This window comes from Equus asinus, chromosome 26, assembly GCF_041296235.1.
Source record: "Equus asinus isolate D_3611 breed Donkey chromosome 26, EquAss-T2T_v2, whole genome shotgun sequence".
NCBI classification, from domain to species: Eukaryota; Metazoa; Chordata; class Mammalia; order Perissodactyla; family Equidae; genus Equus; species Equus asinus.
Window position 1 is genome coordinate 33049119 of NC_091815.1, and position 24980 is coordinate 33074098.

At 59.3% G+C, this 24980-nt stretch overlaps 4 protein-coding genes across 5 annotated transcripts in view; 2 read left to right on the forward strand and 2 right to left on the reverse strand.

The window, feature by feature from the left end:
• SULT2B1 (sulfotransferase family 2B member 1) overlaps nt 1–10157 on the forward strand; it is a 39478-nt gene extending 29321 nt beyond the window's left edge. Inside the window, exons 3-7 of the mRNA XM_044760238.2 lie at nt 2837–3045; nt 4588–4714; nt 5430–5524; nt 8475–8655; nt 9938–10157. Coding sequence (XP_044616173.2) covers nt 2837–3045; nt 4588–4714; nt 5430–5524; nt 8475–8655; nt 9938–10137 — 812 coding nt within the window. The 3' untranslated portion in view covers nt 10138–10157. The remainder of the gene's footprint in view (nt 1–2836; nt 3046–4587; nt 4715–5429; nt 5525–8474; nt 8656–9937) is intronic.
• On the reverse strand, nt 9237–18930 carry FAM83E (family with sequence similarity 83 member E). 2 transcript variants are annotated; one of them, XM_070498629.1, is made up of 6 exons: nt 18328–18930; nt 17181–17348; nt 16730–16854; nt 13088–13532; nt 9915–11351; nt 9237–9575 (listed from the first exon to the last, which is right to left on the reverse strand). In XM_070498629.1, exons 1-5 carry the CDS (start codon nt 18796–18798, stop codon nt 11073–11075), a joined length of 1488 nt encoding a protein of 495 aa, XP_070354730.1. In that variant the 5' UTR covers nt 18799–18930; the 3' UTR covers nt 9237–9575; nt 9915–11072. The 2 variants fall into 2 exon arrangements, with proteins under 2 accessions (XP_070354730.1, XP_044616171.1); XM_044760236.2 differs by lacking the exon at nt 9915–11351.
• On the forward strand, nt 14574–15171 carry SPACA4 (sperm acrosome associated 4). The gene has a single exon (XM_070498630.1). The coding sequence runs from the start codon at nt 14718–14720 to the stop codon at nt 15096–15098; it is 381 nt and encodes a 126-aa protein (XP_070354731.1). The 5' UTR covers nt 14574–14717; the 3' UTR covers nt 15099–15171.
• Nucleotides 18931–20832: 1902 nt separating the features above from the next.
• RPL18 (ribosomal protein L18) lies at nt 20833–24856 on the reverse strand. The gene is made up of 7 exons (XM_014852226.3): nt 24745–24856; nt 23460–23546; nt 23013–23120; nt 22399–22497; nt 21721–21844; nt 21434–21503; nt 20833–20950 (listed from the first exon to the last, which is right to left on the reverse strand). Exons 1-7 carry the CDS (start codon nt 24745–24747, stop codon nt 20875–20877), a joined length of 567 nt encoding a protein of 188 aa, XP_014707712.1. The 5' UTR covers nt 24748–24856; the 3' UTR covers nt 20833–20874.
• Nucleotides 24857–24980: the final 124 nt, after the last annotated feature.

Consider the following 24980-nt stretch of genomic DNA (forward strand, 5'->3'; position numbering starts at 1 on the left):
TCTTTACAGTGTCCTCTCAGAGCAAAAGTTTTAAATTTTGATGGAATCCAATTTTTCAATTTGTTTTTTAATGGGTCAGATTTTAATGTCATATCTAAGAAATATTTGCCTCACTCAAGGTTGAAAAGATGTCCTTATTATTATTTTCTTCCATAAGTTTTATAGTTTTGGATTTTACGCTTAAATCTATGGCTCATTTTAAGATAATTTTTTACACATCGTATGAGGTATAGATCCAAGTTTTTGCATATCGATGTCCAGTTATTCCAGCTTCTTTTTCAAATTTAAGATATATTAAAATCCCTCTTAAAAAGTGCATTCATGGGGCCGGCCCCGTGGCCGAGGGGTTAAGTTCACACACTCCACTTCGCCAGCCTGGGGCTCACCAGTTCAGATCCTGAGTGTGGACCTAGCACCACTCATCAGGCCATGCTGTGGTGGCATCTCACATAGAAGAGCTGGAATGACCTACAACGAGGATATACAACTATGTACTGGGGGTTTGGGGAGAAAAAAAAAAAGAGGAAGATTGGCATCAGATGTTCACTCAGGGCCAATCTTCCTCACCAAAAAAAAAAAAAAAATGCATTCATAGTTCAAACTTCAAGAGGCACAATAGATTTACCCGGAAAGACCTCTCTCTCCTCCCGCAGTCACCAATAGTCCCAATGTATCCTTCCAGAGTCTGCATGCACAAGCAGAAACGTAATGATTGTTTTTTTTCCTTTTTCCCCCACAAAAGTTAACAGACTATAACACCATTCTGCATCATGGTTTTGTTTTTGCTTTCTTTTTCCTTGTATTTCGACATCATCCCATATTAGAACTGTAAACAAAGAGTCCCCCTTTTTTTTTTTTATAGTTCCATAGTATTCCATCACATTACATGTCCAGGAATTCTTGTTTAACCAGTTCTTACTAATTAGTATTCACAAGTTTCCAATTTCTTGCCTTTACATCCAATGCAAACTGTGTACACAATGCCACATCTCATACAAACATCATTTGCATATGTATGCATTTATCTGTCGAACAAACTCCTAGATATGGAATTGCTCAGTCAAAGAGTCTATGCCTTTGCAGGGTTTTTTTTTTTTTTTTTTGAGGAAGATCAGCCCTGAGCTGACATCTGCTGCCAATCCCCCTCTTTTTGCTGAGGAAGACTGGCCCTGAGCTAACATCCGTGCCCATCCTCCTCTACTTTCTATGTGGAACGCCTGCCATAGCATGGCTTGCCAAAACGGTGCCATGTCCACACCCGGGGTCCGAACCGGCGAACCCCGGGCTGCTGACAAGTGGAACGCGCGCACCTAACCGCTGCGCCACCGGGCCGGCTTTGCCTCTGCGGTTTTGATGGATGGAGCCCAATTTCCCTCCATCCAAGTCGCAGAAATCTGTTTCCCAGCCTGCAGGCTTTGTGAGAAACAGCTGTGGAGATGGATGGTGGCGATGACTGCACGGCAATACGAATGCCACTGACGTGTACCCCGCAAAATGGCTGAGAGGGTAAATTTTGTGTTAGGTGTGTTTTACCAGACACCCACAAAAGAGAATTAGCTAGTAACGGGATTCAGCTGCCAAGAAGACCGCAAAAGGATAAAGGCAGAGCGATGCAGGGAGCAGACGCTCCCTCTAGGGCTGAAGCCGGGCATCCAAGGAAACGGGCTGGGGGGCGGGCTGGGGGGCGGGGAGTAGGTGTCACTGGTGTCCCTTGCACCGCGGGCCGCTGTCCAGCGCAGGAGCTGGCCGTTGGAGCCCGGGGGAGCCGGCGCCTCCTCCCGCAGGGCCCCTGCAGCGCCCTCTCCTGACAGAGCGCGACATTGCGCGAGCGGGCCGAGGAGGGATGCTGGCGGGGTCCAGCCCCGACCTCAGGAACCAGCGCGCTGGATTCGGGGCGAGAGGCAGTACCCTGAGCAACGGGCGCAGGGTGGTCGATGGAATCCAAGACAACATGATACTAATAACAGTTGATTGTTCATATCATTATTATCTCTCATCTAACTCATCTGGAGAGTGCTGGAATCTGGACCTGTGAACTGGGTCATCCAGGAGGTCCCTTCCACTTACAAAGACGTTTGTGCCCCCCCCCCCCACACACACACACAGAAACCCAGGGGTGACTCCCAAGGACGGGCTGGGGTTTGAAGTCCAGATGCCTGGAGTCAACTCCGGCTCCCTCTAAGTTTTCACGGAGTCCTTCTGCCCTAACACATCAGCCTCGGAATCCCAGAGGCTGAACCCGAGAGAAGTTTCTTTCGCGTTCCTGTGGCCTCCAGTTGGCACAGCATGGACGGAGGGAGTGGGGGAAGTCCACGTGGTCCTGGGCACCCCGGCTCCTCCTGTCTCCCGGCGCTGCCATTCCCTGGAGCCCCAGTTTCCACAGGCATCTGGGATCCAGCCAGCGGAGAAGGGGGACGAGTGGGAGGTGTTTATGGGCCAGGCCTGGAAATGGCTGCACGTCGCTGCCACCTGCCCAATTTTGGCCAGAACCCAGGCACGCGGCCCCACACGCAGCTGCAGGGGAGGCTAGAAAACTGTGGTCCCATCACACTCCTGGGAGGCAGATGAAATGGGGTTGAGCCGACAGCTAGCCAGTCTCCGCCACGCGCCACTTCCTAGCTTGGCCACCTTGGCCGGCCACGTTGTGTCTCTGAGCCTCGGTTTCCTGCTCTGACAATGAAGATAACCAACCCCACCTTCTCTGCGGGTTGTGAGGACTCCGTCCAATAAGATGTGTAGCGAATCTCGCAGTAAATGCAGCTGTTATAAATCCGATTATAGCCCCCTCTTGAGACCCTCCCCACCTCTGATTCATGTGCCCAATTTCTCCCGACAGGCACCACCTGGATGATCGAGATCGTCAGCTTAATCCTAAAGGACGGGGACCCCTCCTGGATCCGCTCGGTGCCCATCTGGGAGCGGGCGCCGTGGTGCGAGACCATCATGGGGGCTTTCAGCCTCCCGGGCCAGTCCAGCCCCCGCGTCATGAGCTCCCACCTCCCCATCCAGCTCTTCCCCAAGGACTTCTTCAACTCCAAGGCCAAGGTGCAGCGCGAGGGAGGGGCCTTGGGGGAGGGAGCATAACCTACTGGTCAATTCAGCACATATTGATTACCTGCTGTTTACGTGGCCCTGGTCTAGAACAGTAGGAAATAAACACACAGAAATGCCCGCCCTGGGAGCCCACATCCTGAGGGAAACAGGCTGAGAATAGATGGGATAAGCAAGGGAAATACGACCATATCCAAGGTGATAAATGCACATTGAGAAGGAGGAAAGGGTTGGGGTAGAATTAGGGGTGGGGGGTTGCAATGATAAATAGGGTGGTCAAGGGAGGCCCCAGTGAGAAGATGAGTAAAGAGCCGGGAGGCGAGAGAAGATGCCATGGGCGAGTCTGGGGGAAAAACATTCCAGGCAGAGGGAAGAGCAGGTGCAAAGGCCCTGGGGTGGGTGTGACATGCCTGAGGACCAGCAAGGAGGCCTTTGTGGCTGGATCCAAGTGAACGAGGGGGAGAGGAGTGGAGATGAGGGCGGGGAGGTAACAGGGGCCAAAACGTGCAGTGATGCGTGGCCTGTGGTGAGGACTCTGCTTATTCTCGGAGCAGACAGGAGCCCCGGGAGGGCTCCACGCGGAGTTCAGACGGGAGCCGACTTAGGTGTTCCCAGGCGCCCTCTGGCGGCAAGGTGGGGAACAGATAGTCCAGGTCAGGGCAGAAGCAGGGTGGTTGACGAGGAGCCGACGGTGACGGTCCCTCCAGGTGACGGTGGAGGCGACCAGGGTGGTGGCCGCGGAAGTGAACAGAAAGAGCTGGGTTTGGGGCGTATTTTGAAGTTGGAAGCAGGAGGATCTGCTGACAGATTGGATGTGGGGATGAGAGAGAGAGACGAGTCCAGGGTGACTCCAGGATGTTCGGCTTAAGGAACTGGGGGGGTGGACCTGCCATTGACTGAGATGGAGAGGCCAGGAGGAGGGGTTTGGGGAAAGACGGGAGCTCACTGTGGCCCATCGACATCCCGGGGGGGAGGTCACCAGGGGTCAGTGACATAAACTGATGTGGGTTTGATGGGAGAGATGCAATTCGTTGGTGTATAGATGAGAGAGACAGAGAGAGAGAAAGATTCTCCTGGGGCACTGGAGGGCCAAGGAGGGCAGGGTCAGCTCTGGGTGTAGAAAGACCCCTCAGGGCCTCTGGAGGCTGGAAGGCTGAGGAGGAGCCGGGGGTGAGGGTCCAGGCAGGAAAGGATGAGGAATGGCTCCTCTTCGCTCTTGGTCAACACTTCTCACCCTGATCTCCCCCATCCTGAACCCCATGCCTTCCTCCTCCACTCTTTATTCCCTGAAGCCAAACTGTCCCTCCATCTGGTCCAGAAACAGTCCCTCTGTCCCCCTAGAATGTGGTTGGGGTCCTCCGGGGTGAGGTGGACTGATCCGAGCTACCCTTTGCTGGGGAGTCTCCTGAGGAGTCTACCCTGAGTCCTTCCTGCTGCAAGGTCAGAAGACAGGGGGCTCGAAGGCACGCAGCCTCGGGGGCTGGGGTCCCGCCCATGTCTGACACCTTGTCCCCTCTCCCCAACATCCACGCCCAGGTGATCTACATGGCCCGGAACCCCCGGGACGTGGTGGTCTCCCTCTATCATTACTCTAAGATCGCCGTGCAGCTGAAGGACCCCGGCACGCCTGACCAGTTCCTGCAGAACTTCGTCAAAGGCGAAGGTGAGGACGGGGGCACCGTGAGGCGGGGGCGGCCCCTAGGGGACCAGATGGAAGAGGGACAGTGGAGGGATAAGACAGAGAGAGAGGCGGAGACACAGGGCCGTATAAAGAGCGATGGTAGGGGCCGGCCTGGTGGCGCAGTGGTTAAGTGCGAATGTTCCGCTTCTCGGTGGCCCGGGGTTGACTGGTTCACATCCTGGGTGTGGACATGGCACCGCTTGGCAAAAAGCCATGCTGTGGTAGGCGTCCCACATAGAAAGTGGAGGAAGATGGGCGCGGATGTTAGCTCAGGGCCAGTCTTCCTCAAAAAAAAAAAAAAAAAAGCAATGGAGACAGAGGAGACCAAGAAAAACAGACAGTGAGAGAGACAGAGGGAGAGACCAAGAGACAGAGAAATTGAAAGACAACGAGAGAGACAGATATGGGGAGAAAAAACCAGAGAGGCTGAGAGACACAGAGTGAGCAGGAGACAGAAAAAAGGAAACAGACAGACAGACACAGAGAGACTGAGAAAGAGAGAAAACAAAAGAGGGAAAGACAAATGCAGAGAGAGACACAGAGACAGAGAGAGGCAGAGGGACGCAGAGCGCCAGATGTGGGGGGCTCAGGGGAGGCCTCTGGCTCCCAGGGGCCAGCCTGGGGCGTGTGGGGCTGGTTGGGTCCCTTGGAGCCCCAGCGCGGGTGGCGCTCACCCTGCCTGCCCCTCCGCCCACAGTGCAGTTCGGCTCCTGGTTCGACCACATTAAGGGGTGGATTCGGATGCAGGGGAAGGAGAACTTCCTGTTTATCACCTACGAGGAGCTGCAGCAGGTGAGGCCTCCCCCTCCTCCTCACGCGCCCACCCGCCTCCCTGCTGCTCGGCGGCCCGGTGCACCAGGTCCTGGGGACACAGCGGGTGAACGGGCCACGGATAAATAAATGAAATAGGTGGTAGCTGGTGAGGAGGGCTAAGGAGGAAAGACAAGCAGGAGAGGAGGCTCAGGAATTTTAAGGAAGATGGTCAGGGGAGGCCTCCAGGAGAAGGAAACACAGAAGCAAAGAAGGAGAGGGAGCCTTGGAGATATCTAGGGGAAAAGTGTCCCAGGCAGCGGGAAGGGCCTGTGCAAAGGCCCTGAGGTGAGAGTGTGATTGACGTGTTCCAAGGAAAGCAAAGAGGCCGAGTGAGTGGGAATGAGGGTAGGAAATGAGGGCAGAGAGGGGACGGGGGCCACGGTGAGGGCTCTGGCTTTTCTCTGAGGAGGTGGGGGCCACGGGTGGGCTCTGGGTAGGGGAGGAGATAGGATAAATTTAATCACAGGCAACCGAGGCGTGCGGGAAGTGAGCTTCGATGACGGTTGTGACCTGAAAGGCAGAGTGGAGCGGTGGAAGGAGACAGCCTTTGGGGTGGGACCGGGATCCTGTCTGGACCCCATCAAATGTCCCTGGGGCAGGCACCTGGGAGAGAGGTGTCTTCTAGCTGGGGCAATCAGGGAGGGCTCCCTGGAAGAAGGGGCCGTGCAGAATGACTATGGCTTTGCCTGGCTGCAAGGAGGATGCTGGGCTTCTAGAAGGAACCATCCACAGCGAACGTGCCCAGCCACTCTAGATTCTTCACAAAGATCTGTTCCGATCTGTCCCCAAAATGTGCCTCTTCACCAACGGCTCTGACACGTTCCCTTCCTGTGGGGACATTTCGTTTCTCTTTTGTCTCCTTTCAGTACTTTTTGCAGTGGAAAGGGCCTGGATTTTTCTGTCCACAAAGCAGTTAAAGTCATCTTAAAATCTCTTCCAGGGGGACTGGCCTGGTGGCGTAGTGGTTAAGTTCACACACTCCGCTTCGGCGGCCTGGGGTTCATAGGTTCGGATCTCGGGCGTGGACCTACACACCGCTCGTCAAGCTATGCTGTGGCGGCGTCCCACATACAAAATAGAGGCAGATTGGCATAGATGTTCACTCAGGGCCAGTCTTCTTCAGCAAAAACAAAAAAAAAAAAACCAAAAAACTCAGAGCCTCAGAGGTCTCATTCTTAAAATGGGTGGAAAATGCCAGCTCATGGGGTCGTCGTGAGGACCACAGTCCCCAGCACTGGCATATTCTAACCATCTGACAACGCATTACTATAGTGTGTACGGTAGGAATGATTAGGCTCTGAGTGAGGGCTCATGTGATTAATAATAATAATAATAGTGAATGTCTCCTGAGGGCTGACCGATGCCATGCACCCAGTGCTGCCCCCAGATGGTCTCCTTTAATCCTCATGAAGCACAGACAGGTGAGGTACACGCAACCCCAGGAAATCGCCAACATTCGACTAGTTTCGATCTGCAGAAAAATGGTGATTTGCTAAAGTTCCCCCCAATATCGTTATGACCCCATTTCACAGAGGAGGCAACTGGGAGTGGGTAACCCAGAGAGAGGTGATACCTCTCCTGACCCGGTGGGCTCTTTGTCCACCCTAGGAAACCTCTTCTGCTGGAAAGATCCAGTAAAGATTTCGGCATCTCCCCCTCCCCCGTCTTTTCCATGGAGCTTTGTTCTTCAAACCAAAAACTGGGCCGCGCAGCCTGACAGAGGTTCTGGGCTGCCCCTGGGTCTGAGGAACTGCCAACATGTTAGAATTTCTGGGACACGTCCGTGGTTCAAGCGGATAAAGGGATGGAAGGTTACGAAACCAGGAATGACCTGGAAAAGTGGCGCCGTGGTGTTGGTGGAGCTGACGACTGGAAGGCTGACTGTGCAGGGAAGGCTGCGAGAGAGAGGGGAGGACGGTGGGCTTTGGGGACCCAAATCTGAGCTCCTCCCTGGCTGTGTGACCCTGGACAAGTGTCTACCCCTCTCTGGGCCTCCGTTTCCCAATTCGGGTGAGGACACCTCTCTGCAAGGCTATTGGGAGGATGGGCACAAATATACCTGAGGGGCTTGGATGGGAGCTTGGCACACAGTAAGTGCTCAATCCACAGTGACTTGAACCATCATTGTCTTGAGGGAGGTGACACTGGAGCTGCCCCTGGATGGGGAGGTTTGCCCAGGGCAAGGCCTGCAGGGAGGACGGTGCGGGGAGCAGTGAGAGGATGGGGAGGCAGCAGGAGAAGTAACACCCGACACACTTGTCCTTGAGAGCCAGGCCCGGGGCTTGGGGCTGTTGCCCCAGGGCACCGGGGAGCCACAGGAGGCCTGGGCGCAGGGTCCGCTCTGGGCGTGGGGGACTGGAGGCAGGGAGGCCGGGGAGGAGGCCCAGGAGGAGGCCGGGGCAAGGGTCCATAGGGAGGGGATGAGGCCTGACCTGTGCTAGGGCGATGGGGACAGGGAGGAGGGGCCGTGGCGGAGAGACTGAGGGCTGGAGGGACTGAAGGCTGATGACTGACAGGCGGAGGGGCGGGGAGAAGGAGGGTGAGGCGGTGCTGGGGGCGGTGCTGGAGGCGGTGCTGGGGGCGGGCCCTGTGACTGGGCGGACGACGGCCGGTCCTGGGATGGGGACCTGACGCCTGTTTCCAACCTGCGAGAGGGCGATTCTGCCTAAGTGCTGGCCTGCCCTCTGCCCCCTGCTGTGACCTCTGACCCCACCCCCGCCCTTCCCTCCCACCCACAGAATTCTCCAAAACCCCTCAAGAGGCCACAGCCCAAGCCCTCAGCTTGGAGGTGGGGAAACTGAGGCAAAGAGGCGCCCAGACGGGTCCAGGCGGGGACCCAAATATCCAGGCTCTGGGTCTGGGGTTCCTTCCTCGCCCAGGGTCCCCTCCGCCCGCCTGGCCCCCCCTGACCCGTCTCCCCTGCCCCCAGGACCTCCGCGGCTCCGTGGAGCGCATCTGCCAGTTCCTGGGCCGGCCGCTGGGCGAGGAGGAGCTGGCCTCCGTCGTGGCGCACTCGACCTTCGGCGCCATGAAGGCCAACATCATGTCCAACTACACGCTGCTGCCGCCCACCGTGCTGGACCAGCGCCACGGCGCCTTCCTCCGCAAAGGTGCGGGGCTCCGCGCTCCCCAGCCCCACGAGGCCGCGGCCTGGCTGTGTGGCTGCAGCGAGTCGCTTAACCTCTCTGGGCCTCAGCTTCCCCAGCTGGACGTGGGGCGGGGGGGGGGGGGGGGTTCTGAACAGAACTGCCTTCACGGGGTCGCTGAGGACCCAGGTGCCTGCCATGCCAGGTGTACCACCCCCACCCAGAGGGCTCCAAACAGGGACAAAATGCCCGTGTGCGATTCATGAGTCCTTCTTGGTGTTTACATTCACCCCAGAAATATTCAAATGTTGGATTACAGGGTGAGGGTGGGAGTGTATTAGTTTCCTATTCCTGCTGTAACAAAATACCACAAATTTTTTGGCTTAAAACAACACACATTTAGGGGCCGGCCCGGTGGCATAGTGGTTAAGTTCACACACTCCGCTTTGGCAGCCCAGGGTTTGCAGGTTTGGATCCCGGGTGCAGACCTACACACCACTCATCAAGCCACACTGTGGCGGTGCCCCACATACAAAATAGAGGAAGACTGGCATGGATGTTAGCTCAGGGCCAATCTTCCTCACCAAAATAACCCAAAAAACAAAAAACAAAAACACGCATTTATTCTCTTATGCTTCTGGAGGTCAGAAGTCCAAGATCAGCCTCAGGAGGCTAAAATCAAGGTGTCCGAAGGACTGTGTTCCTTCTGGAGGTCCAGGGGAGAATCCGTTCCCTGCTTTTTCCGTTTCCAGACTGGCCTGCATCCCTTGGCTTGCGGCCCCTTCCTCCATCTTCAAAGCCAGTAGCGTGGCATCTTCTGATCTCTGACTCTGCCCCCTCTCATAAGGACGCTCGTGATTATGTTGGGTCCACCCGGATAGTCCAGGATCATCTCCCCATCTCAAGACCTTTAACTTAATCACATCTGCGAAGTCCCTTTTGCCCTGTAAGGTCACAAGAAGGTGGACTTCTGGGGGGGAGCGTTCTTCAGCCCACCAGAGGGAGCCCCCAAGACCTCACTAGGGGTGTCATGTAACACGTGGTACCTGCACTTGCTAAAATTCAAACTACTGTGATCTAAACGACATGGGCCCCAGGACCCGTGGGTCTGGCCGGGTGACTGACTGGTGGCCCTGTGAGAGTCGGCCATCATAGGAGGCAACGGGGCAAAAGGAGATGGGGCGGGAGGACGGTGCTCTGGCCAAGGGGACACCGTGGGCAAGGCCCAGGGGTGGGGAAGGGGTGCGGGGTGTGGGGGCGGGGTTGTCCCGGACGCCCCTGACCTCGGCCATCCCTCCGTCCTCAGGGGTCTGCGGGGACTGGAAGAACCACTTCACGGTGGCACAGAGCGAAGACTTCGACCGCGTCTACCGGGAGCAGATGCGGGGGCTGCAGACCTTCCCCTGGGACCCGGCCCCCGAGGACGCCAGCCCGGACCCCGACCCAAGCCCGGACCCCAGCCCCAGTCCCGTCCAGGCCTCCGAGCCTCCGCACCCGAGCCCCTGAAAATAAACGCTTTGCTCCTGCCCCGGCTCCTCGACAGGCTGTGGGGCAGGGGTACCACGGAGGCGGGGGTTGGGGGGGGACGGGACCCGCGCCGGTGCAACAATGATGTCGGTGACTCAGAAACCCAACGCTGGGCACCTGACTCCCCGAGGGCCACGGTGCTGGTGCTGCGCCCAAACTCCCGGGTCCGAGGGAGGAGGAGCTGGGGGCCTGGACTCCCGGGTCTGAGGGAGGAGGGGCTGGGGGATGGACTCCCGGGTCCGAGGGAGGAGGGGCTGGGGGCCTGGACCCCCGGGTCTGAGGGAGGAGGGGCTGGGGGATGAACTCCCGGGTCTGAGGGAGGAGGGTCTGGGCTGGACTCCCGGGTCTCCTGCTGGGCTGTGGCAATGCCCGTTTGGGTCATGAAGGAGCTTTATTCTGAGCCGATGTAAAGGGAGCCCCAACACCTCCCCCTCAGCGCCCACCAAACGGTCCCAGCGCCTGCCGGGCCCCCACGGATTCTAGTCCCTCCTCATTCAGCTCCGCTCTCCAGACTTGGTTCTGTCCTCTGCTCGGCCCAGTCCGTTGACCAGAGCTCCCGAGCACGGTGGGCGCAGGAAGCCCAGGGCCTCCCCCGTGCCCCCCCCCCCCGACCATTCCAGGAGGGGGCCACCCAGCCCGCCTGTCCTCAGAACATCTGAGCCCGCCGGGACGGGAGCAGTGCCCTGTCCTATGATCCCCGCCAGTCCAGACTTCCTGCCCATTTTCTAGACCGTGACCCTGAGGTCTAGAGTGGGCACTGGGCTAGCCCAAGTTCTAGAACAGAGAAAATAATCCCTCCCGCTTCCCAGACCCTGAGGCCAGAAGCTTTGTCCAACGCACAACAGCGAGGCCGGGGGCTTCGAGGTGACGGTTGTCCAGCTCTCCCAGGACGGGCTGGCCCAGTTTGGCTCCCATCAGGGTCGTCCCCTGATCCCCGCCCAGGTGGCCCAGTCAGGCTGCCGGCCGCCTCCGGGTTCGGGGAATTTGGATGCGGCACCTTCCCCAAACCTCCTGCGCGTTGGGGACAGATAGCGGAGGCGGCGGCGGGCAGGGATGAGGGGCAGCGGGCCGCCCCAGGGTTGGGACCAGGCCAGCGGACGGAAGTCCGCCTCACCCCAGGGGCCCCCTCCAGCACCCCGCTGCCTCATCAGGGCCTTAGCTGGCGTGTCCTTGGGGTCCCAGGACTTCTTGTGCTGTGGAGGGAAAGAGAGGGAGGTGAGAGGAGGCTCCCAGGGCGCAGAGAGAGGAGGGTGGAGGAGGAGGGAGAAGGAAGGAGAGGAGGAGGGAGAAGGAAGGAGAGGAGGAGGGGAGGGAGGCAAGAGCAGGCTCCCAGAAGCTGAGTCCCAGGGAGGGAGGAGGTGAGGGAGGAGGTGAGGGAGGGCAGAGGTGAGAAGGAAGAAGGTGGAGGAGGAGGAGGAATGGAAGGAGGGAGGAGGTGAGACAGGAGGGAAGTGAGGGAGTGGGCAGCGGGGAGACAACGTGAGGCAGGGAGAAGGCCCCTGAGCTGCCAGAACCAGGAAGGAAAGGAGCAGGAGGGCGGGAGGGAGGGCTACAGAGGGGGCGAGGAGCGGGGTGTCCCCTCTGCAGCTGGGCAGCTGGGGAGGAACCGGAAGCAGCCGCAGCTGCCTGGGGGAGCAAATATTTGCCAAGGGAGGTGATGCCGGGTGAGGGCGGCTCAGGCCCAGCTGGAGGCGAGGACCTTGCCCTGCCCTGCCCATCCCCCTCCTCCGCTCCACGGACTGGGGCTGAGGGAGGCGATTCCTGGGACGTTCCTCCCTCAGCCTCGGGCCGGCCTCTAGCTCCCACTTAGCAGATGGGGAAACTGAGGCTGAGAGGGGCACAGCTCACAGAGGGATGGGACCCAAGTCCGCCTGCATCCTGGGTGAGTCGGCCTGTTTCTCCTCCAGGGCTCTGCCCTTACCCTCTCAACAGCCCGCTTTACAGCTGAGGACAGGAGGCCCTCCCAGGGCCCCCCGAGAACTGGGGCGGCTCTATTGGAACCCCAGTGTCTAACATCTGGGGGGAGGGGCGGAGACCCCTCGGAGCTCCCCTAACCCCCTCACCAACACCCCGGTGACATCTGAATCCGGGAAGCCAGCGAGCAGAGCCTTTAAAAGCCCTGCCTGGGAGGCAACCAGGGCTGTGTTCCAATCCCTCCCTGGTGCCTCAGTTTCCCCATCTGTGAAATGGGCAGGCGGGCAGAGAGCTGTAATAACATCCACCTCACAGGGTTGTGGCAAAGGTTAAATTCAACCCCGTCTTTTAAAGAGGAAGCACTTGCTCTGGGGCCCGGCCTGTGGCAAGATGCCCTCAAAAGATTGCTGTTCGACCTTGGGCAAGTTGCTCAACTTCTCTGAGCCTCAGCTTTCCCGTCCATAAAAATGAGCATGGTAAGCCTTGTGTCACTGACCTGGATGGGGAGGTCATGAAATAAAGCAAGATAAATTCCACTGGGGAATTTATTGTCATGACGATTATTCTATTTCATTCTATGCTCACTGACTCCTCCCCCCGACCACCCTGAGAATGGGGACCCTCGCTCAGCCCACGCGCTAGATGAGAACCCTGAGGGTCAGAGAAGGTGAATCTCTATCCACCCCCCACCTCTCACATTGGTGTGTCATGTCAGGATTCACACCAGGGCTCGCAGGGTCTCTGCCCCGTGCCCTCCAGGGCTCCCCTGCCTGGCACACAGTAGGGCTACAGGAAATGGATGACGCAGTTACAAATTCAGGTGAGCAGCTCTGCTGTCGCCTCCCTCCCGGGGCCAGGGATATAGTAGGTCCCCAGGAAACACTTCCTGCTCTGAGTGTTCAGAGCAGGGACCCTGCAGCCCCACTGTGTGACCCTGGGCGAGTGCCTCCCCTTTCTGAGCCTCTATCCTCTTCCCGCTATTCTGTTCTCTCTCAGGCCAGCCACCAGGTCTCACCTCATTGTCGCCGTCGCTAGAGCCTGACAGCTGGGACAGGAGACTCAGGTCCCACAGAGAGCGGCTGGGCCGGGCCGGGGGTCCGCTGGGGGTCCGGGCTCGCTGTACGCTCCTCAGGATGTCACTGAGCGCCGGCCCCACGACGGCCGGGGCCTCCTGCCTGTCCCCCTCAAAGACTCGGCAGGCGGCCAGGCGTTGGGCCAGCAGGCCATCAGGCGGCGGTGGCAACATGGGGGCCACAGAGTGGCGGTGGGCCACGCGGTGTGGGCTGTGGACCAGCTGCAGCCCTCCGTGGGCGCCCACGAAGGGGCTCGGGGTGGGCGCAGGCGGGAGCGGCCTAGAGGCCGCGTACAGTGTCCGGAATTCACGGCTGAAGGCATCGACGATCTCACCAGTCAGCAGCGTCACCAGGCCACGGTGCAGGCGCGCGTCGCTCCACGTGAAGCTGGGGGCCACAGAAGGAGGGGTCAGGATCTCTGCGAAGCCCCAGAGAGGCCCCCATCACCGTTATGGTCCCGGGGCAGGCTGTGTGACCTCAGGCAAGTCCTGAGACCTCTCTGGTCTCAACATCCCCCTCTGTAGAACAGGAACCACCCAAGTACCTACCCCGGAGGGTGGATGTGAGGACAACATGAGTTACAACACTCCAGTTCTCTAGAATCAGACTTGAGTTTACACCTGGGCTCTGCCCTGTCCCCGCCGAGGGATGCCTCAGTTTCCCCCTCTGGAAAGAGATGGGATCCATTTTCTGACACCCACAGGGACTGTTTTAAGACTCAGCTGCTTCCTAGAGTGACTGCCATTTGTTAAGCACTTGCTGTGTGCCTGCTCTGTGCCTCAGTTTACTCATGAGTAATACAGAGCTAAACCGGAGGAAGATGCGGATGCGAGAGTGCACGGTGCCCGGCCCAGCCGGCAATGAAAGCCAGCGAGCTGTGGGGACAGGGGCCCTTGACAATCCCGTCATCCCACTGATGGCTATTTAAGGCATCCAGCTCTGGTCCTGACATCCAGCAGGCGCTCAGCAAAAGCCCTGTTTGGAATTAAATGAACCTAATGGGCTCCAATCCGGGCTCCGGAAACATGTCACTGTCCCTCCCTGAGCCTCGGTTTGCCCATCTGAACGACGGGCCCACCACGGGCCGGGGATCTTGTGCCTCGGCGGATACAGCGCCCAACCCAGAGCAGAGCAGATGAGTTCACGGCCAGGACGGTGAGTGGGGATCCAGGTGTCCTTACCTTGGCGGGTGAGTGTCCTGCCTGCCTGCCCCTCAGATTGTGACACCCCTCCCCCCACCTATGACCTCAGACCCAGAACAGCCAGTGGGAACCCTGAGGGGTCTGTGACGTCACCCCATTCCGGTCCACAAAGACTTGTTGGGAGGCAGCCGCTGGCTCATCTCCGTCCTGGGGAAGCTTCTGAGACCCGAGGACTCGAGAGCCACAGTCACGACGGAGCTCCTGAGAGGGACACAGAGCCTTGGGAACCGAGGACACTCCAAGTGCTGACCCTGGGAGGCCGGAAGCCGGGACAAGAGTCTTGAGGGCGTGAGGAACGTCATTCAGCAGTTCCGGGAGGCCCAGGAAGCCCGCGGCCTGGCTCGGGCACCGGCACCACCGCCAGGCCACCATGGTCCTCGGCTGGCTGCTGCTTCTGGTGACGGCTCTGCCCCTGGGCACGACAGGCGCCAAGGACTGCGTCTTCTGTGAGATCAGCGACTCCTCGAGCTGCCCTGGCACCCACATGCGCTGTGGGGACGATGAGGACTGTTTCACGGGCCACGGGGTGGCCCCGGGTGTCAGCCCCATCATCAATAAGGGCTGCGTGCAGGCCACTTCCTGCGGCCAGGAGCAGCCCATCAGCTACATGGGCGTCACCTACAGCCTCGTCACCAACTGCTGCTACGGTCAGCTGTGTAACGGGGCCCCCGGCCCCACAGGCAGCCGGACGGCGGGGGTCACCACCGGCCTGGCACCAGGCATACTGCTGCTGCTGCAACATCTGCTGTGACGAACACGCAGGGCATGGCCTGGGACTGGTCTCCCGGCTCCGCTGCTCCCCGTGCCCCCTGCCCTCCCCCCTCCCCCCATTAAATGGCCAGAGGCCCTGGACAACCTCTTGTGGCCCTGGTTCCATCCGTTCTAGGGCTGTCCACCAGGAGCCCAGCGCTCGCTGCAGCCTCCTCAGGCCCGATTCAACACTGGGGAACCACGCCCGATGGGTCTGACTGTGCCACTGACTTTCATTGGTTCTAAGATGTGTATCTCCTCACGTTTTAATCAGGATGCTTTTTGCTGGTGGCCCCTTAGAGTCAATGAAATATGGCAAATAACAACAATAATAATAATAAACAACAATAGATGTTTATGGAGCTTTTTTTTTGGGTTTTTTTTTTGGTGAGGAAGATTGGCCCTGAGCTAACATCTGTGCCAATCTTCCTCTGTTTTGTATGTGGGGTGCCGCCACAGCATGGCTGGATGAGCCGTGTAGGTCCACACCTAGAATCCGATCCTGTGAACCCCGGGCCACCAAAGCGGAGTGTGTGAACTTAACCACTCTGCCACTAGGCTGACCCCTATGGAGCATGTCTTATGTCACACGCCAGGCACCCTTATTTCCCTGAATCCTCAGGTGAAGCTGGGAAGGTAGGTTCCCAGGCGCCACACTAGCACTTCTCAAAGTGTGGTCCCTGGACCACCAGCATCGCTATCAATGGAGAACCTGCTAGAAAGGCCAATGCTCGGGCCCCATCCCAGGCCGGCTGGATGGGGGCGGGGCCCGGAAAGCTGTGTTTTAACAAATCCTCCAGCTGATTCTAATGCACGCTTGAGGCTGAAAACCACGAGTCCAGGGCAACGGTTCTCAGCAGGGCACTTCTGCTCCTCAGGAGGCAGCTGGTGACATCTGGACACACTTTTGGTTGTCATAATCGGGGAAGGCAGACGCACCCAACATTTACCGGGTAGAGGCTAGAGATCCAGTTCAGCCTCCAACAATGCCCAGGAAAGGCCCCCCACCACACAGAATCACCCGGCCCCAAAGGCGAGTGGTACCTCTGTCAAGAAACCTTGCTGGAGGGGCACTAACCATATCACCCCGCTGTGCAGAGAGCGGGGAATGGAGGCACAGAGAGATGAAGTCAGTTGCCCAAAGTCACACAGCTAGCAGTGACTGGCAGAGCTAGATGTGAACCCAGGCTGTCTGGCCCAGAGTCCCCTCAGCTCCCCCTCCGTGCTGTGACTCTCTGAGACATGTGCTGTTACTATGCACACTTTCCAGATGGGGAAACAGAGGTTCAGAGCAGGGGAGGCCCTGGCTGAGTGTCACAGAGCTAAGAAGTTGTGGAGCCAGGATCCAGGGTGGGTTGGACCCCAAAGAGGGCAGAGGAGGGATGTGAGCTGGGCTGAGGGCCATCTGCACGCCAGCTCTTACGTTTTCACTGATGCTCAGAGGGGGCCAGCACCTGCACCGGGCAGGCCTGGCCCCAAGCCCCTGCCTGTTCTGCTGCACGATCCCTCCTCTTGTGGGCAGGGCGTTCACAGATGAGGGAGGAGGCTGGGAGGATGCCAACCACTCTCAGAGCACGCTGAGGGAGAGGTGGGGACAGGGCCCCGGGCAGCGTGGGGATGGGGGAGCCGCACCTGTAGGATCCCGAGATGACCCTGTCGCCGTCCAGCAGCACAAACTTCTCCCGCACGTTGCCACTCACGTGCTGGCGCCAGCGGCTCTGGAAACTGCAGCCCCGCACGACGCGGATGTCCAGGTTCTGGAGTGGGGAGGGCACACCGGGCTCAGGCCGATGGCTCGGGGGTCCCTCCAGGCTCATCCTACCTGGGTGGCCTATGACGCCACAGAAGGGTCTGCCCCAGCTTTCCCAGTGCCACCAATATCAGGCCTCCAGGGGACTCTTGGAGACACCCCTAACTCAGGGGGACCCCACAGGAAGGCCCACTCCCGTCTCCCCCAATGCCACGGGCATCAGGTTCAGGGGTCCCTCTCCACTAGCACCCACCTCAATGACCCAGAACCCTCTGGAAGTCTCTGCTGTCACTGCCCCCAGTGCCTGGGGAATGGGGACTCAGGGGTCCCTACCTCAGTGGCCCAGGGGTTCACCCCCAGCTGCTGGGCCAGCGTCAGGAAGGCAGGCAGCTGCTGGCAGTCCAGGAGCAGGTAGACGGGCACCCAGTGGCGTGTGGCAGCGTCCACCAGGTCCAAAAGCAGGTCTGGGTCAGTGAAGACGTCCATGACCACGGCCACCAGCTGAGGGGTGGGGAGAGGGGCTGTGGATGGAGCCTAGGGCTCAGGGGGCCACTCAGAGAGTAGGGCCCTGGGGGTGAGGTGTTCTGGGGACTTGGGGTTCCAGGCCTGGCCTCCCTGGGCTGTTCAGGGGGACGAGGGGGAGACCCCAAGATGCACGCAGCTGCTCATAGTGCCCACGTGTGAATGGGGAAACTCAGCCCTTCCTGGAGACCCCGCCTCCAACCTCTGGACAGCTGTCATGCTGAGTCACGTGTCAGCAAGGGCAAATGGTATGCCCCGAGCTGTGACACTACATGGGGGCCCCGGGAGCCAGCGCACTGGATGCCCTTGCAGGGCACCATGGGCAACCGCACATCTGGGTCCTCAGGGAGCTCTGGGTGCCAGGGGTGGTTGGGCTGCGCTGCTGGGCCAAGCCAGCTCTGGAGACTGGGGGTGCCGAGGGCCCGGGTCTCACACAGGTAAAGATGATGAACCCTGACTCACTGGCCAGACGGCCTTGGTTCAAATCCCCACTTGGCCACTTACAGGCAAGACACTTAACCTCCTGCGCCTCAGTTTCCCCACCTCCTCAATGGGCTTAAGTCCCAACCTCATAGGACCCTTGTAAGGATTACGCATGTTAACCCACATAAAGCACTTGGCATGGCAGTGGGCAGACACAAAACCTGTTAAAGAACAGGCTGTCCAGGGGGCTGCAGGGGAGACATCGGGGCCCTCCCTGGTGGGGAGGACAGGGACATCCACCCTGGTGTTGGGGGGCGGGGCTGGAGTAGATGACTGAGATCAGGGGGCATGGATGCCTAAGAGCACCCAGGTCGTGGGGAGTGGGTGGGGAACCCCATATCTAAGAGGGGGAGGATGAGGTCCGAAGGTGTGGGTTCCAGGGCCAAGGACACCCAAGTCCCCGGAGAGCATGGGTGGGAATGCCCGGGTCCCGGTGCTGGCCTGAGGCTGTCCGGGTCTGGGGACCGGCCCCCACCTTGCGGGCGGCCTGGATTTCCTGGCGCACCAGCTCCTTGAGGGGTGGGTGGCCCTCGCCCGGAGGCTGGGTGTACAGCTGTGCCCGGGTGATACCCTTCCAGGTTGAGTCCTCTGGCCAGCCCAGCTGCAGCGTGGGCACCGGCTCCTCCGACTGTCCAGGCCAGTAGGTCAGGCTGCCTGAGCCGCCGTCGGCGGTGGTGACGCCCTCTGCTGCCCCGCCGGGCTCCTGTTTGGCTGCCGTCCAGTCCTCAGCCGCCGCTGCCAGGCCCCGGAGCTCATCCCCACTCAGGAAAGGCCGCAGCCCCTCACGCTGCACGCAGGCCTCGAAGGCCTCCGCGCCCTTGCTCAGCAGAGCCTCAAGCGCCAGCCGCTGGCCCTCAGAATACAGGGAGCCAGGGCTGGCCTGGCTCAGGGGCGTCCCGGTCCCCGACTCCCATTCTTCCAGCGCTGCCAGCTGGGAGGCCGCCATGGGGCTGCTTGAAGGGGAGGACCGTGAGCCTGGGTGTCCGAGAGTGTGGCTGTCTCTGAGAAACTAACCATTGGGTGTCTCCTGACAGGCAGACTCTATGTGGCCATGCAAGGCTTCTGGGACAACCCTGAGAAAGTCCAAATGGCTCCCTGTACTGTCCTTGGCTCACCGTCCTGACAATCAGACTGTCCAAATGACAGGCGCCCCCGCCGTGTGGCACTGCTCAGATGCCCAGCCCGCCAGCCTCCAGCTACCACTGTGACTGGCTGGCCATCGGACTTCCCGCCAGCCGTCTCTAATGGTCTGGCCAACCCCGCAACTGGCCCTGTGTCCTGGTCAGGCTGACCGCCTGACACTGTCTCCAACTGTGGGACCATCACCTGCCCATCCCTCCCCTACACGATGACCTCCAGCCCACTGGCCACACGAAGTCCCTACTGACCCTTCAGCTGGCTGACCACCCTCCTGTCCCAGCCAAAGGTCCAGCTGACTCCCCAACCATCTCCAAGCAAGGGGCTGTGTGTCTGCAACCACTCAACGTCCTAACTAAAGGCAGAGCAGGCTCCTCCGGCCACCTGAACGCTCCCTGACCCTCCCTGGCCGTCTCTTTGACTGTCCGGAAGACATTGACAGACTGCAACTGACAATCTCAGGATCTGATCGCCCTGTGGGACACCCAGCTGGCCTTGGCCCAATCTGTTTCTCCTGACATCCGGCCAGCTGGAGTACGGTCCCGGGCGCCTCCTCTGAGCCTAGGAGGAACGCACTCCAGCCTGAAGTCTGGGCATCGCCCTCCCCGAGCAGCGGAACTAGGTCAGCGTCCTCTGCGGATCGAGGACCCTGCTCCCTGGGCCCTCACACCCACTCAGGCTGCCGCAGGGGAGGATGTGCTGTACAGGGGCTTTCATTCCGATGGAACCAGCCCATGATCCCAACAGCACTTCTAGGCTGAGGACCTGACTAACCGGCCACCGTTCCTCAGACTGGCTGCCCCTGTCTGACTCCTGGGCCACACAGTTGTCTCGGGCTGTCCTCTGATCTCTACTCCTCCCTGTAAAGCTGCCCCAGTCTGGGTTTCTGCCTGAATCCCACTAGCTCCTGCCTCTGACCGTCCACTTACTCCTGGCCAGGCCCGCTCTGCCTCCTGTCCTGGCTCGCTCTTAAGCTGCCCCTTTGAGGCTCCTGACCCAACCTCTGGCCTGTGGACCCCTGATCCTGCAAACCGGCAGCCCTTCCTTCCAACCCCAGCAGCCAGGCGTCTCCCTTCCTCCAGACCACAGCGACCAGCCCTGCAAAGAGAAGGAAGAGGAATAAAGCCAGGCCCTGCTCTGCCTCCCGCCCCCGCAGGGCGGCCAGGTTCCCATCCCCGTCCCCTTCTCTTACCTTTTCCGAGGAATCAGAACAGGAAACTACAGACCTGCTTTTATTTGAGGTTCTTCCGGGCTGTCCTGCCTCCTTCCTCAGGCTGCAGCCTGGGACCTGGGAAACCCAGCCCCTTGTGTCAACACGGGGGGAGGGCCAACGCAGGCGCCTCGGGAAGGCCAGGCCAGGGGTAGAGGAAGGTCTCAGCCTCGGGAGCACAAACTCAATGGGTTGCTGGGCCAGGGGCCCACCAGATGCAGGCTTTGGGGAATGGGGAGTGCCTCACCTGTTCCCATGCACCCCTCCCCACCCGCCAGCCCTAGTGCCAGGGAGATCCGGGAGGGGAACACGGGTCCTTTAAGAGGGGCGGGTGTGACTAAATGAGGAAACAGGTGCAAAAACACCTGACACCTGGTTCTTGGGAATAAGGCGGGGATTCGACCATGGACCGTGGGGGCTGCCCGAGTTCCAACAGGTGTGACGAGGTCCAGATGGGCAGCGTGCGCCCACGAGGGCAGAGATCTGGAACCCACAGGCTCCAGCCCAGCAGAGGTGGGGGGGGCTCAGCCCAGAGGCCTGGCGATGCAAGGAGCAACGATTCCCAGAACCACAGGCGTGCTCAGCGCAGGGTCCAGTGCCCTCCCTCCCCGTCCCAATAACACACAGAAGCCGTCAGCGTCCAAAATCTTTTTAATAACAAGGTAGAATCCGCGGTTAGTTTTTGTAGCCCCGGCTGGCCCGTCGGCCTCTGGCGCGCTCGAACTTGCGGCCCTTGGAACGCACATAGGGTCTGTGGGGAGAAGAGGAAGAGAGTGAGCCGGGTCACAGATGCAGTCAGGGACAAGGGCCGCTGGCATGTGGGGACCGCGGAGCAGAGCCAGGCGCGCTCCAACAGAGCAGCACGGGCACCCGTAAGGGTGGGGATGAAACCAGATCGGCTGCTGGAGAAGCCTGGCCGTGCAGGAGGCCAGGATGCCAGGAGTGGCTGCTGAAGCGGCCACCCCAGAGGCCGGCTGACTCCCAGCTCCACCTGGGAGAAGCGGACTCAGGCCCGGGAGCGGCCCTGAAGTGCCTGCATTTACAGTACCGGGTGCACAGGCAGCTCGACAGCCAGGGGAACAGCTTTAAGCTGAATCTTGAAGCGAAGTGGGTAAGACGGGGCGGGCAATTCCAGGGAGGCCCGAGGCCGGAGAGACAGCAGCAGCTGGAAGCCCGGCCAGGCCTAGCCACATGGGGAGAGACCAGGACAGAGGGCAGGGCTGCGGATACTCACTTGGTGTGGCTGTGCGGAGTCCCTGGAGCCTTGCCGAAATGCCTGTACACCTCTCGGCCCTTTCGAGGACCTGGGGAAGGGAGGGAGAGGCGCATAAGGCAGGGACCCAGCAACCAGCCCGGCAAGGAGCTGCTCTGCGGGGCTGAGGCTGACTGGGGGCAGGCGAGCCCCAGACCTCCCAGACCAGGGGAAGCAAAGGCTGCCAGTAGTCACACAGCTCACGCCAGACCCATCACACACTGGGTCCCCGGTCCCTGCAGCTGTGGAAGCCACCAAACATCACTCACCAGAGAGCAGGACGGTGCCACAGCCCTTTGGGGAGTCCAGGGCCAGCTGGTCAAAGGTGAGGATCTTGCCCCCAGCCTTGAGGATGCGGCTCCGGGCACGACTGCTCACACGCAGGGCACACACCTGGGAGACATAGAAGACAGGTGCAGTCAGAGCTCCCGCACGGCCACCCAGGGGCTGCTGGGACTTACTATCCACTGCCCTGGCCCAGCAGTCACCCCAGCTGCTCGCTCGGCCTGATAACCCACACCACCACCAATCAAAGGGAGCTTCCTCAGCCAGTAACAGCTGTTCTTACTGCTTCTAGAAACTCCTTTAAGACCCCAACAACCTGAAGTTATTACATGTAAGGAAACTGAGGCATAAAGAGATCCACGACTTTGTCCAGAGATGACAAAGTGGCAGAAAATTCAAAATCTTAACCCAGGCTGTCTGGCTCAAGAGCCAGCACTGCCAACAGGGCCCCAGAAGAGGCTCGCCTACGGACACCCACTATCAGTAATGGCAATGACAATCCCCCTTCAATCCTGAACGCCTCCTGGATGGGTGTGGCACTGCCTCACCTAGCGGCGGTGAGACTGCTGGCACCACAGCAGAGCAAGGCTGAGCCAGGTCTGCAGGATGCCATCCTAAGCCTGTGCTCTTGACCACCGGCCGTGAGGGAGCCCCCGACTCACCTTCAGTTTGGGCACCTCCTGGACCCGCACGTCGTCGGTGATAGTCCCTACAACCACAGCTGTTTTGTTTTCCCGGCCAGGAAGCTTCATCTTTCGGATCTTTGGGACAGGGGCGGGGGTGGGGGGTGAGATGCACATGAACAAAGTCCCTCCTGGGGTTTAATCCAACCTCGCTGCTTCAGGCATCCCGAGGGCCAAGAGCTGTGCCCAAATGGGCTAAACGCAGCCAGACCACAGCCCTGCAACGAGTGGGTTGAGCCCAGGAAAACCTCCCAAGAAAATGATGCAAGCACAGATTGCTCCAGAAAGCTCTCCTATAGACAGCTTTTTTAACAGGTGAGAGGTGTAATATATGACTCGAAGCCTCAGGAAGGTCTCGCGAAGCTGCTCCGCCACCCCCACCTCACAACAAGAAGGAAGATGAGGGAGACCAAGCCTGTGAAACACCCCCACTATTCAGCCACAACCCAAGGGTCGGAACTCTGTGCCCACCACTGGGGGAGGTGAGCCAGCAGATGGCCAGGCTCTAACCCTACCCTCCCTCCCAGAGCCCAGCTCCAGACACAATCCACTCGCTCCCCAGGCTGGTGATGTGCCCCGCGGGAGCCCCTCACCATGCGGGAAAGGGACAGAGGTGGCCGGTTGGTGCGACTCATGAAAAGCCTCTTCAGCACGACTTGGTTGAAGGTGGAGTTGGTTCGTCTGGCCAGAAACCTGTACAGCTGGAAGGGAAGGGTAAAGAAAGAATGAGAACCCGGGGTAACCTGCTCCCCCTGTCCCCCAACTTTTTAACGAAGCAGCAAACAGATGATGGTTTCAGCTGGCACAGTTTTGGGGGCTTTCCCCCATCCCTTTGAGCCCCAGGGAGAGGTGGCCCAGGTCCTTCCTGGCCAAGGACACAGAGATCCCTTTCCACCCCCTAGCTGGATACAGCCCAGAAAAAGAGACGGGAGCCTGCCCCGCATGCCCCGGGGGGAAGCCCTGGACCAACACCAGAACAGAGGCTCTGGAAGGCGCAATCTGGGGCAGCCCTACCCAAAGGCCTCAGGCCCCAACCTCACCTTGACCAACAGTCTCAGGTAGATGTCCTGGCTCTTCGGCTCCTTGCGCCGAACCTTTCGGTCCTTGTTGTGGCGGATGTCGACTCCCTGCGGGGTGAAGGGGAGACCATGGACTCAACAGTGACCCGGCAGATTCCTTACCCCATCAACGTTCTCAGTGGTTAATTATCTCTGAGACGGAGCTGGGGACCCAGTCTCTGAAGACACAAAGGCCAGCTCCACCTCTGGGAGAGTCACTGAAGTCCTCTGGGCCTCAAAGGACCCCCCCCCCCCGTGTAAAAAAGGGGCTAATTCCACGCGCAAAGCCTCCAGCACAGGGCACACAGCAGCCTGAAAGGCTTGAACGCAGCGGCCACGTTAACGCAATAAAACACTTTAATTTTTCAGTTGTTATTTTGCAACGACATAAGTATTATTAAAGTTGCCCAAACTTGCTCCCACGCGTGGAGAGCAACCCATAACATCTCAACGAAAATGATAATGGCAATGATCTTGGACTTACTCTGTACAGAACCAGTACCAGAACCACCTTTCACACACTATCTCCTTGAATCCAACAACCTCACGAGCCAGTTTCCCACTTTAGCACCAAGAAAACTGAGGGAAGCCCATGATCTCCGCTACACTCCCCCGACCTGCTTTCCTGAGACGTTTTTAGACTATCTGATGCATTGTGAAAAACGACTTAACTGTTAGGAGCTCCCATTTATCCTTAAGGAATGCGAGGACCCGTGCAGAACATTTCCCGTGACTTACTTCTCCCCAAACTCAAATCTGAGACAGAAGGAGTGTGTCGTCCAATGAAGAGACTGGGGCGCAGGCCGGGAAAGCAAGATCCCAGGTGGGCAGGGAGCTGAGACGCGACTGGAGGCCGGCCTGGCCCCCAAACCCGGACACTGGACGCTCGACACCCCCCCAGAACCCAACTTTGCAGACCAGGGAGTGGCAGGTCTGGGCAGAGTGGCTGCGGGACCAGAGCCTGGATCCCAATGCCGTCTCCGCCACTTTCTGGCATTGTGAGCCCGGGCACATCACTTAACCTCCTGGAACCTCAATTTGGTCACCTATTCAACGGGAGCTACGATAAAAAAGGATAGGACGGGCTGAAGGCTGATATGACTGACCCATTCTCGGCCTTCGGGCCCCCTAAAAGAGCTCCCCACCGCGCGAATCGCCTCCTTTGGGCACCCCCGAGACCCCTGCCTCGCTGGGGTACATCCCAAGCGCCAGACCGCGGCGGATGGCGGCGGATGGCCGAGCCCCGACCACAGCAAAGCGCGCTCACCATGATGGCGCCTACTCCTCAGCCGGGTCCGGAAAGAGAGCTCAGATTCCGGGTGGGCGGGGAAAGCCTGCAGCGAGCGGCGACTGCGTGACGTCACATGCGCGCCACGCGGCGCTCTACCAGACTCGAACCTCTCTATGGTGAGTCTGATGATCCGCTGGACGGGCGATGCCGGAAAAGGGTGGACGAACATCTAAAGGGAAACAAGCGCTACGTCAGGGAGGGAAGGGCCAGCA

Excerpts from the sequence above, each read along its gene's own strand:
- FAM83E (XM_044760236.2), bottom strand. The coding sequence starts at position 18,798 with ATGGCGGCCTCCCAGCTGGCAGCGCTGGAAGAATGGGAGTCGGGGACC. Across the intron at positions 16,855-17,180 it reads TGAACCCCTGGGCCACTGAG|AACCTGGACATCCGCGTCGT; the intron begins GTAGGGACCCCT and ends TCCCCACTCCAG. Across the intron at positions 13,533-16,729 it reads GTCATCTCGGGATCCTACAG|CTTCACGTGGAGCGACGCGC; the intron begins GTGCGGCTCCCC and ends TGTGGCCCCCAG.
- RPL18 (XM_014852226.3), bottom strand. Across the intron at positions 22,498-23,012 it reads CTCTGTCCCTTTCCCGCATG|ATCCGAAAGATGAAGCTTCC; the intron begins GTGAGGGGCTCC and ends CCTGTCCCAAAG. Across the intron at positions 21,845-22,398 it reads AGGAGGTGCCCAAACTGAAG|GTGTGTGCCCTGCGTGTGAG; the intron begins GTGAGTCGGGGG and ends TATGTCTCCCAG.
- SPACA4 (XM_070498630.1), top strand. The coding sequence starts at position 14,718 with ATGGTCCTCGGCTGGCTGCTGCTTCTGGTGACGGCTCTGCCCCTGGGC.